General features: G+C 37.4%; 1 protein-coding gene across 1 annotated transcript in view; it reads right to left on the bottom strand.

Annotated features, from left to right (window-relative positions):
- The window catches only part of LOC138305358 (1-acyl-sn-glycerol-3-phosphate acyltransferase delta-like), an 82,690-nt gene that overhangs the window by 16,632 nt on the left and 53,332 nt on the right, over positions 1-12,726 (bottom strand). Inside the window, 3 exon segments of the mRNA XM_069245645.1 lie at positions 1,578-1,631; positions 1,683-1,807; positions 2,176-2,367. Coding sequence (XP_069101746.1) covers positions 1,578-1,631; positions 1,683-1,807; positions 2,176-2,362 — 366 coding nt within the window. The 5' untranslated portion in view covers positions 2,363-2,367.

The raw sequence follows: 12,726 nt of genomic DNA, 5'->3' as shown, positions 1-12,726 counted from the left end.
TCAGCCAGGATCCATAACATTAGCCAGTCTATCTCCTATACCTACCCCCAACACACTGTATCTCTCAGCCAGGATCCATAACATTAGCCAGTCTATCTCCTATACCTACCCCCAACACACTGTATCTCTCAGCCAGGATCCATAACATTAGCCAGTCTATCTCCTATACCTACCCCCAACACACTGTATCTCTCAGCCAGGATCCATAACATTAGCCAGTCTATCTCCTATACCTACCCCCAACACACTGTATCTCTCAGCCAGGATCCATAACATTAGCCAGTCTATCTCCTATACCTACCCCCAACACACTGTATCTCTCAGCCAGGATCCATAACATTAGCCAGTCTATCTCCTATACCTACCCCAAACACACTGTATCTCTCAGCCAGGATCCATAACATTAGCCAGTCTATCTCCTATACCTACCCCCAACACACTGTATCTCTCACCAGGATCCATAACATTAGCCAGTCTATCTCCTATACCTACCCCCAACACACTGTATCTCTCAGCCAGGATCCATAACATTAGCCAGTCTATCTCCTATACCTACCCCCAACACACTGTATCTCTCAGCCAGGATCCATAACATTAGCCAGTCTATCTCCTATACCTACCCCCAACACACTGTATCTCTCAGCCAGGATCCATAACATTAGCCAGTCTATCTCCTATACCTACCCCTAACACACTGTATCTCTCAGCCAGGATCCATAACATTAGCCAGTCTATCTCCTATACCTACCCCCAACACACTGTATCTCTCAGCCAGGATCCATAACATTAGCCAGTCTATCTCCTATACCTACCCCCAACACACTGTATCTCTCAGCCAGGATCCATAACATTAGCCAGTCTATCTCCTATACCTACCCCCAACACACTGTATCTCTCAGCCAGGATCCATAACATTAGCCAGTCTATCTCCTATACCTACCCCCAACACACTGTATCTCTCAGCCAGGATCCATAACATTAGCCAGTCTATCTCCTATACCTACCCCCAACACACTGTATCTCTCAGCCAGGATCCATAACATTAGCCAGTCTATCTCCTATACCTACCCCCAACACACTGTATCTCTCAGCCAGGATCCATAACATTAGCCAGTCTATCTCCTATACCTACCCCCAACACACTGTATCTCTCAGCCAGGATCCATAACATTAGCCAGTCTATCTCCTATACCTACCCCCAACACACTGTATCTCTCAGCCAGGATCCATAACATTAGCCAGTCTATCTCCTATACCTACCCCCAACACACTGTATCTCTCAGCCAGGATCCATAACATTAGCCAGTCTATCTCCTATACCTACCCCCAACACACTGTATCTCTCAGCCAGGATCCATAACATTAGCCAGTCTATCTCCTATACCTACCCCCAACACACTGTATCTCTCAGCCAGGATCCATAACATTAGCCAGTCTATCTCCTATACCTACCCCCAACACACTGTATCTCTCAGCCAGGATCCATAACATTAGCCAGTCTATCTCCTATACCTACCCCCAACACACTGTATCTCTCACCAGATCCAAACATTAGCCAGTCTATCTCCTATACCTACCCCCAACACACTGTATCTCTCAGCCAGGATCCATAACATTAGCCAGTCTATCTCCTATACCTACCCCCACACACTGTACTCTCAGCCAGGATCCATAACATTAGCCAGTCTATCTCATAATATGTTCATCAGCACCAAGATGTGTTCTTTTCCTGCGAATACTCGATCTTTTGGATCTATGTATATCACAATGTCACAACCAGACCACCATTGAGCCACGAAAGTAAACTCTGAAATAAATCAACATTTCATTGATAAACTCTGACATGGATCAAAATATTATATGTGTAAACTCTGAACCAGCTCAACAAATTATTGGTAAACTCTGGAACAGATTTACATGCATGTTATTGACAACGATAACTGACCAATGCAAAAGATTCTATTTACAGTTACGCTTTGATTGTGTCAGTTACACCTACAAGTTTTGATTGTACATGTATAATGTTGTAGCTGCATTCCATACACCATTTTGTTTTATATTATATATCTTTATAATATATCATTCAAGCTAATGATTGTAAGTATTATAAAAATCTGTTGTTGGTCAATGTGCTAGTTCCATTTTCCTATTTTAATCACCAAACTTCATACTTACGAGACCAGCTTGAATATCCCAAGATGTAGTTAATCTTCCTGAACAATTTACGATCAAAAGGCCATATGAGTAATGTCCACACCATGAGGAAGTTAATGATGAGGGTGCTCACCACAAAAGTATACATAAATATCAGGAAGAACAGAAACGAGTTCCTCACCATCTTTGGAAGTGGAAGGCCTGCCATTATGTCTGCAAGAAAAAAAGAAGCTAGTAATAATTTAGCTTCTCTAAACGCTGAGTTATTATCGGTATCTAATAACAGTAAATATTAAGCATTAGTTAATATATAAGCAACTAAAGAAAAGCTGTGATAGATTAATAGATCATAGATGAATTTATTGAAAACAGATTTATTTTTTATGCTGTTTTGCAAATATGATAAAGTGTCCTATAGACATGTAGTTTTTCTATTTGTATATATATAAACAAAACAAGAGTTCCTAGAGGGATATAAGCGTCCACTTAGGGGATATACCTCATATAAAGTTTCAGAAAGAAAAAAATCTATCTCTTCAGTACTTTCTCAGAAACAATGATAGCAAGAATTGTTTATGGAACGAAAAATACCCTGGTAGATAGTTGGTTGATTTGATTAACATCTTGGAGTCATTAAGGATGTATTCTTCTGAGGTGCTTTGAGTAGAGTTAAAGTTTTACCATTTTTTACTGAAATTATTTTTACTTAAATCATCACTGCACAAGCATTTTTAGCTGTATCGAGCTAATTTTTGCTTTAAATCTTTACTTGGTTCGTGGTAATTAAAATATTGAGCATTAATGTGTGAAATGATTCACCTTTTTCACTTTATTTTTACATTTAATGGTAATTTGAGCACTTTTATTTTTTACTCTTAAATACTGAAATCTACACGTTGTTTAACTATTTAGACGGAACTGTTGAAATAGGAGAAGTTCGTAACTTACTAACCTACAAAGACAGGCATCGTTCAATTTGTGAAACCAATGATTCTGTACTTAATGTAAGTACCTCAGTAGATGGAGTATTGAGTCAATCGCCGAACGCGCAAGTTGTAAACGACGATATACACAAATTCACACACGGAGAAAGTAGTATTACAACAGAACATGGAATACAGACATTTGCTGATTTAGCAATACTTATTGTCGGCATGAGAGGTGAAATAATGGATCAGCTCAGTGATATAGACAATGCAAATCGACACCTAATACGCGAGCTGCGCGACGAAATACGTGGTCTACGTGAGACAATTAGGGTTAAGGATAAGACGATAAACACTTCAGAACGAAGGATGGAATTTGTACAAAAATACCGCGAAGGTGCTAAAGGTACGTGGTCGAGAAGGAAAATTTCGAACACCAACTCTCAACAGCAACGATTTGACAATCAATATTCATGGTGATAAAGGAAAAAAAATCATGTTTGACAATCAATATTCATGGTAAAAGTGGTTGCGTGGTTCTTATTTATCCTCACCGTGAAGCTTCTTACGTGGAACACTCGTGGGGTAATGTATGGAGCCCCATTACTCGCTGATATTTTGAGAGATATAGACATTGCTGTTATTACCGAGCACTGGTTACTTCCAGAACAGCTCAACTTTCTTGATACTATTGACAGTAATTTTGAAATCGTTCGGACGCAGCGATACACGAATTCCTATCGAATTGGAACTGAGGACGCATCCGCGAGGGTTTGGTGGAATTGCGATACTTTGGAACAAATGTTTGAAGGTATCTCCTCTTCTTAAATGAAGGAAACGATTCGTATTATATAGGCGCGTCGATACAACTCGATGACAAATCGTTTTGTATATGTGTTTGGTGTTTTGATGCCGTCAACTAACTTATCGATGGTTTTATATCGAGAAACTCTTCAGACTTTAAATGATTTATACCAGTTATATAGTGAACAAGGGCAATGTTATAATTCTTGGAGACTTTAATGGACACATATCTGAACGCTTCGGTAAAAAGAATATGCGTGAATCCAACGACAGAGGAGCACTCATTGAAAACTTTCATCGCTGAGAAATATCTCGTATCAGTCAACTCACAAGAATGGTCGAAAGGCGGCAATGTAACGTACGTTTCATGGATGGATTGAATAGTTCACTGATTGACCATATCTTAATAGAAGCACAATACATCGACAATGTAACACAATGTGTTATACACGACGATCATTTTCTAAACGCGTCAGATCATCTTCCTGTGTCCTTTGAACTCGATGCGCAATACGAAACAAGCCTCGAAACACTTCGACTACGGCAATACATTGGAGGAAAATATCCTCAGAACAGAAATCGTTTACACTGAGAAAGTCTCGAAGTCGATCAAAAAGGTTATCAATAATTACGAGAAAAACTGTAATGAGCTTGACAGTTTCGTACAGGACATTGTCTGTGTTATCAATGATGCATCGAAAACGCTGCCAGTTAAGCGATATCGTAAATACTTAAAACCCTACTGGAATTTTGGAAGTGTCAGACAATATCACAGGAACATGAGACAATTCCGTAGAGCTTGGATAGAGAATGGTCGTCCGCGCGGTATGGAACATACAGTGTACAAAGACTACAAGAATTCTAAAAAACATTTTCGTAACCCATTAAAAGAAGCAAGAGAACTCTACGAACAACACAGCAGCTCGATAAGCTACAGGAAGCGGCCGAAATCGATGTCGGCACATTCTACAAGGTCGTGCGTGCACGCAGATGTTCAGATAAAAAAGGTTCAGGATCTAAAAGTTGAAGATAAAATTATTCGTGACTCCGATGAACTGAGGAATGTGTGGTGTGAGCATTACAGGCAACTAGCTCTACCATCTGAGGAAAACGATTTTGATGATATTCATAAGATCAGGGTACAAATGGATATTCAGAACATGGTTGTAAATAGCTATGAGAATGAAGATGGCATTTGTGATCGCTCAATAACTTTAAGAGAAGCTGAAGCAGCAGTCAGAAGTATGCAAAATGGTAAAGCCGGAGGCCACGACGGCATAGTAATCGAACATATCCGTTATGGCGGCGAAAGCCTACTAGAAGCGATTGTTATGTTGTTTAACCAAATACTAATCAAAGAGGAATATCCCGATCATTTTAAAAAAGGCATAGTTATAACACTATTCAAAGGCGGAAATAAAGATAAACTGAACAAAAACAACTACAGAGACATTACATTAACATCGGTTCTACAGAAGTTATTTGAAAAAATTCTTTACCAACGCATATCAGCTCGTTGTGCCGAAATTCAGTTTCCACATAAATTACAACAAGGATTCAGACAGGAATGTGGCAGTATTATGGCCGCATTCACGGTAAAGGAATCAATCTGTCATTACATCGAAAATGGGTCCAACGTATTCGCAGCTTTCCTGGACAATGCCGAAGCATTTAATAGTGTATGGATAGACGGGCTTCTACACAAAGTGTAAAACTTAGGTTTCAATGGAAAATTCTGGAGAATATTAAACAACTCATTTCAAAACGTAACATCACGCGTATTATTTGAAGATAAACTGAGCGAACCCTATCCGGTCAAGCAAGGGGTCGGTCAAGGGAGAACATTGTCAGCCTGGATGTTTCTCGTTATGATAAATGATCTTGCGCGTGACCTTGATGACGCAAAATTTGGCCTACATATTCAGACATTACACGTTCCTTGTGTTTTGTTAGCCGACGACACTCTCGTATTGGCAGGTAGTATTGCAAATCTACAAGCTCAACTTAATATCGTTAGTGCCTATGCTAAAACCTGGAGGCTAAACTATAACTCTTGCAAATCTTCGCTGATGCAATTTTCTCACAAGAAACGAAATGCCAGTTACCCTACAGCAGTGTGCTCACTTGGAGGCGCAATAATAGAATGGACTAACTCGAACGTTTACGCGGGAATTACCTTTTGTTCTGACCTTAAAGCTGACGTTGGCATAGTAAACGCGTGTAACAAAGGTAGACGGAACCTCAACAGTTTAATAAGTGTAGGTATTTATCCTGGCGGGTTAAACCCTCTAAAAAGTGCAAAACTCATTAAGGCAATTATCATACCAGGTATGCTCTATGGATGTGAACTTTGGGCGAATACTACGCAGAAATCGAATGATATATTGAATACAACAATACGGTACGCTGCGCGAAGATGCCAAGGCTTTGAGAAAACATCACCCTCAGCTATAACTGCCAGGGCTATAGATCTACCTGACGATATATGGTCGGATGTGGAAGTTAGGAAACTGTATCTATGGAACAAGCTGTGTCGTGCTAAGTCGTCTTTTTGTTTGGAAAACTCTCTTTATTATTCGTTTATGTACATTGATGTTTACGCCACAAAAACTTAGAAAAGTCAGCTTTATCGTGGATATCCTCGACACAAAGGTGAAATTTAGCATTGAAGCCTTCTTCTTTGACTTTGTTATCTCCGGTGAATTTTATAGAGAATTTCAGTGGAAATCGTTCATTAAAAACGCAGTGACAATTTTTTACTTTGATATATGTTCGGAAATATGTAAAAATCGTCCTAGTTTATCATATTATAAGGCAGTTCACCATTTTCTCGGACCAAATCCCTTATGGGATTTAACACTGAAATTTCCAAAGAATACGTGGAAAATTTGTGAATTGGTCAAACTTTCGTACCGGGTTAAACTTAACTATGCAATTTGCAAACTGTGCAACAAACGAGTGGACAATGACTAAAGCATTTCTTAGGATTGAGTGTATCTATCACTGTACAAAAGCAGGGACAACTAATATGAACAAATTGTAAACTGTATTAGCGTAGAGAAATACGTTAGTTTTGACACATTAGAGCCAGATGAAAAGTGTTCATTCATTCTTGCCGGAATGACACTTATAACAATTAGAGGATATCGAATGGCAGAATATGATGGTTGCTCTAAGCACTGCAGTGGAAAGGATGCTTACGGAGATGAATGTACTCCTCAATGACTGAGTTCTTGTAATTATAATGTAAATACGTCCGATTTGCAGTTAAATTGAATGTTAAAATGACATGTATTGCAATCTCGATTCAGAGGATATAAAGAATGTCTGTCTGTCTGTCTGTCTATATGTGTTTGTTAGGGACCCAACACTTAATTGATATAAATACCGTTGCTATTTACCTCCTTTATTTTTTTATCAATTATACATGTAAATAATTTTCTGGTATATATTCCAACCGGGGGGGGGGGGGGGGGGGTGCTATATACCGATACCTGTCGAGATTCATTTCTGTATAATTAACTGATTGAATGTTTCTCGATTACGGTTTCGTGTGTGTGGTTAGAAAAGGATCATCATACATTTCATCAGAGTACGCGTGTATAATGCATCAAGTATTGATTACCAGGTGCATGAGTCTTAAATTATCGTATGGGCATTTTTAATATTACATGTAGGGCCTACATTTTTGATGTACACGGAACGAATTAAAGTTATCAAAGACTCGCATTTATATTCGTACAAACGTTAGTAGTTAGAGTGAACTAAGGGGATATAAATATTGTCAGACTATTGGAGTTTCATCATTAAAAAGACACAACATATATTATTTTTGACCCATGATGCTACCTGGCGGACTATCAATTTCCGCCAGTACGTAATTCTTAGTACGGTATACATGTGCGTAGTAAAAAAGGAAAAGGAATATGAAACTGAAATTTCTCTAATTTCACGAGTGTGCATTCCATTTTACGCCGAACGTGAATTAGTGTTTATTAGCATTCAGCCTATTTTGTTTTTCATAGAAAAAGTTCGATTTATGGAGCAAGTCTAAAAGTTTATGCGCTAAATAAAATATGTAAGAAAAATAGGTTCGTGATACCTGCTAGGACTTAGAGACTGAGAGTCTTATTAAAGTAGCTCCATACTTTTGGGAAAAACCCATGTCATTTTTTTCTAACAGTCTTATTTTTCTTGCATTTTTCATGTAGATTTCAAATCTGTAAAGATAAATGGGTGTTTTCTTGAACTTACCTTATTGAGAATATTTGAGCTTGAAATATACCATCCATGCAAATTATATGCTGACCGAAAATAGAAAAAATTCGTAAAATTATGTTTTTCTGTAATATGTAGGGTAAATATAGTCCTCGATCCTGTTGATTTTTTGTCCTACATTTCTTACGATAAGAAACAATATACAAAACTATTTTATTATATATACAAATGCTAACTAAAATTTTGTTATTTCCCAGGACCCTTTCTCTAGTAATTATCATGTTTTGCCATATTTTCGCCGTCCCGTTAAAAAAAAATCAACTGAATAGACCAAAAAGGAAATGAAAACCCAATGACAATTTCACAATAGTTTGTATATGAATATGCCCAAGGTAATATTGTTTTTCAAAATAATCATATAAAAAACACGGGGTCCTCGATCAAAATTTCACAATTTTGTAAGCTTGAAGTTTGTAACTCGCAAACCCTACCCCCATTTCATCCAGTGTTAAGATGGGTTATATTTGACTATTTTTTGAAAATCATGCCGCAAAAAAACATTCCACATCAGTTCATACGTTTTTGTGATATTATATCTGGTTTATGTCTGTTTGTTTTTATGATTTTCTCCAAATTGTGTGTTTAAAGGAAATCCGTATGCGATTTTTTTAGAATTCCGGAATTTCGGTCCGCCGGTCCCCTCTTATGATTTATAGCGACGAACGCCACTTCCGGTGTTTAAAAATCCATTCCCATTTACGACAGGGACCGCAAAAACCACAGAGATAGCATACAGTTTTCACTTCACTGCTTTTATTTGATTTATTTAATGATTTTAAACATTCAATATTATATGTAGACAATTTTCACCCATTGAAAAAATATCCAAGTGTGATGTCGTGGGTTATCGGAAACCATTCTGTTTCCCCATGTTCTCTTCTTTTAATGAAGGACTGATCCAGGGTTTCTTTAGCTTTTCTGGTATACTTTTCCACCAGATTTAGTTCACTTGATGAACTGTATAGAAATCATTAACTGACTGTTTTTATACTAAATTTCTTAGTACTATTCAATCAAACCAAATTATTCTATATTTTGTACATGCATTCCTTTTCCTGTCCCGTGCATGAAGTGAATTATGAGATGATATGAATCACATAGGCCTACATGTGGTTCATTCACAGGTGTTTGGCTCTATAGACATTTTTCTCTCTTTATATACTGACACAGTATCTCCATATAAATAATATATATATATATACACATAAAAAGAAAACACAGCTATAAAACAGTTTTTTTCCTCCCTAGCGCTTTCTCGGCTCATGCCGGTCTTCAGGGGTTTGAATTCTTTTATATGTAAAATATGACATCATAGTACAATGACGTCATAGTAAGATTACCTCCTTTACTTTTTTATCAATTATACATGTATTTTGTCCTCATGTTTTTGTTAGTTTCTTCCAGAACCATTCACAATATCTTTATGTACCATGTCATGACGTAATCTTACTTTGACGTCATTGTACTTTGACGTCATGTTTTACAAATAAAAGAATTCAAACCCCTGAATACCGGCATGAGCCGAGAAAGCGCTAGGGAGGAAAAAAACTGTGCAGCTAATTCGAAGTAAGTGAAATTGAAGCATAAAAAGAGGGAGGGGCGCTTAAAGATGTGGGGCGCTTTTTGGGTCTAAGACGGTATATATGTGGAAAACACCAGCTCATCGTCACCTTGTGGAACTCATAAAAAAATCAACATACACTAGCTTTATTTCTCAGTTCTCTGTCATTTGGTAATAAAAACTGCCTAATTGGTCTTAACTGAAGAATATGTTTAAGCATTTACACTTTTACATTGTAGGAAGATGTATTTAATTTCGATGGGTTACATTTTATCTCAAACATTTATATTTAATCTTGAAAGTATTGTTACTAATTTTTTAAAGATAATATTTCGGCCGTAAATACTCTGGTTGTCGATTACAACAAACATACAAACAATTAATCTTCACTGTTAGTAACCCCAATTACCGAGTATAAACTCATTATTCGCATTAACCCTTTCACTGCCGGATTTTTGAATTTGCCAGAAATGACGTTATAATTGATGACGCCAAAAATTGATGACGTGACATAAATAGGCTCGTCGAGAGTGATCACGTCAAAGATATTGACGCGCAATTTGCCAATGGAAGTGACGTCGAACGTGTGTAATTTATGGGTTTTCACCGAATTGTTCGGCCAAGAAAAATAGATATTTGCAAACACTTATAAATAATCATAAACTTATTTTATATCAAAACATTTAAGCGGTCGGACATATGCAAATTCCAATACATTTATGAAATAATATAAGTACTGATCCAATTCCTCGCACATCTATAATGATCATATACACGTACATGGACCTGTACAACCACATAATCATGGTTCAATACGTTGCATGTCTCACTCTGTTAGGCACTTAGATAGTGTCGATGCATACTGGACAATATACCGTGCCAAAAGTATTCGGCCACGTCATTTTTATATATTTCATGCATGGGACAAATTTTAATCAATTTTCGTGGGTTCATTTCCCATTTTCGAGCGACAGTAGCAAAATTACAGACATATTGCTTATAGTTATAATTAGAATAATTTTCGATTAGTAAGTTCAGGACATACATGTATAGGTGTTAAGCACGCTGATCCAAACCCTCTCATCTTCGATACTCCAGGGGCTCCGATCCATGCCCGAGCCATGTAACGGTACACTGTGGTTGGCTGTGTGGCGTTCATGTTGGGCGTCGCTCTATCTGTAGTCTTCATAGGAAATGTTTGCACGCCTGTTATTGGTTCAGCTCTTTTCCACTGAGCTGCCTTCAATTTTACTATGAAATAGTCCAGGGGTGTAGAGATCGTAAGTGATCGGAACCCCTGGAGTATCGAGGATGGTGTCATCTTAGTGACGCACTTTGTATATTAGTTATGAAGGATGATCTTAAATGGAAAATTATCACTGCTCTTTCCAACGGTAGTACCATTTGGCACTGTATGTTTATTGTGTTCATGTTGTTGTTATTTGTTTAGCTATCGAATTACATGTGTAATAATAAAAGTGTTACTAAAGTTGAATTAAATTGAATTGTAATAATACCGACTCGAAAAATGATTATTTAGCCGCTAAAACCACAGGGACATGGAACGATTTTTTAACAGTATACATATATATATATTATAGTATCTATAATATATCTATGTAAACTGCTGGTTAAAAAGATCGTGCCAGGTCCCTGTGTCTAAAACTTGGTGTGGTAGATGTTTTTGTCACGGGGAGTTTTTCTCCCTTCTCGTGTACAGGTAGAATATGAACTTCACTGTTTTTTTGTTTTAATCTAGAACCCTAAGACCTCTAGAAATGGTCTATGGGTGGGTCCAAGTTGATATAAACTTTAACTTATTCTCGGACCCCTGTGCTCCCGGCCTCAGACCAAACACGTGTTTAAATTGATTGGACATCGGTTTTTCGGTAATATTCAGCAGTTTGATAAATCAACAAGAGGTCCAACTAAAACATGCTGGATCAATTAAAAAATCTAGATGTTACAGGTCTGTCTATATTATTAATGTACATTATGTACGCGCTGATTATTATTCAGTAAATATTTTCAGTGACCTTTTCCAACATGTTTTTTTTCTCTTTGTGCCCACTAAGGTTGGAACATTATGCCGATTTGTATTTTAATTTTGGATAAAATATGCTTGAAACAGTCGAAACGATACATCTCCTAATATTAGCACGACGGTCGTGTAGACTATAACTGTCAATATAGACAATGCACATCTACATGTACGCACATTCGCACGTGAAGTTGTCAATTCAGATTAATTGCTATTAAAAACAATAATCTAGAACTGAATGATAATAAGGTCACCCTTAAGCAAAGTACCGAAACGACCCTCGTTAGGATATTGATATTACAGTCAAACCTACGTACATGTATATGACCATTTGTGTATAACGACCACCTGTCTATAACTTCCGATTTGCAAATAGGCCATCTTCTTGAGACTGCCTGTCTGTTGCAATAAGTATACATTGTATACATGTATATGTGGCTAACGACGGATGTTTTTGGAACGGCGGTTACTAGTTTCTGTGCTTGATATAGGCAATGGACATATTCTGTTATGTATATGTATATACATGTACGTAATTATTGATATGCATTGACCATATACCGCTAGTTATATGTGTTTGTAGGGGATAGTACCATCGGAAACCCAGTGTCTATACTTATACGCTCTGTAGGCTGATTAACGTGGATAACCGACGATGGGGGGATAGTCTAGCTATATGTACGATTTACATGCAGTTTCACTTGCATCTCTTGGACCCACTCTTTGACATTCTGATCCTCGACATAAACTTTCTGGACCAGACAGACTTCAGAAAAGTGCTCCTATATTCCGCGAATGGCATCTTCTTACGAAGAATCCCGAGGATATATTCTTCTTTATTCCTAATGAAGTTTCTGTATTTTTTTTTTTTACCGTAAATGCGTTGTTAAAGTATTTCCATTTGTTGCCAAATGATTTTGGGCGCAATTAATAGTTGTTTGATTAGGTTTTATGTCATATTA

The sequence above is a fragment of the Argopecten irradians genome, chromosome 1, assembly GCF_041381155.1.
Source record: "Argopecten irradians isolate NY chromosome 1, Ai_NY, whole genome shotgun sequence".
Taxonomy (NCBI): domain Eukaryota; kingdom Metazoa; phylum Mollusca; class Bivalvia; order Pectinida; family Pectinidae; genus Argopecten; species Argopecten irradians.
Note: the sequence above shows the minus strand (reverse complement) of the source record. Positions and strands in the feature narration are given on the sequence as shown.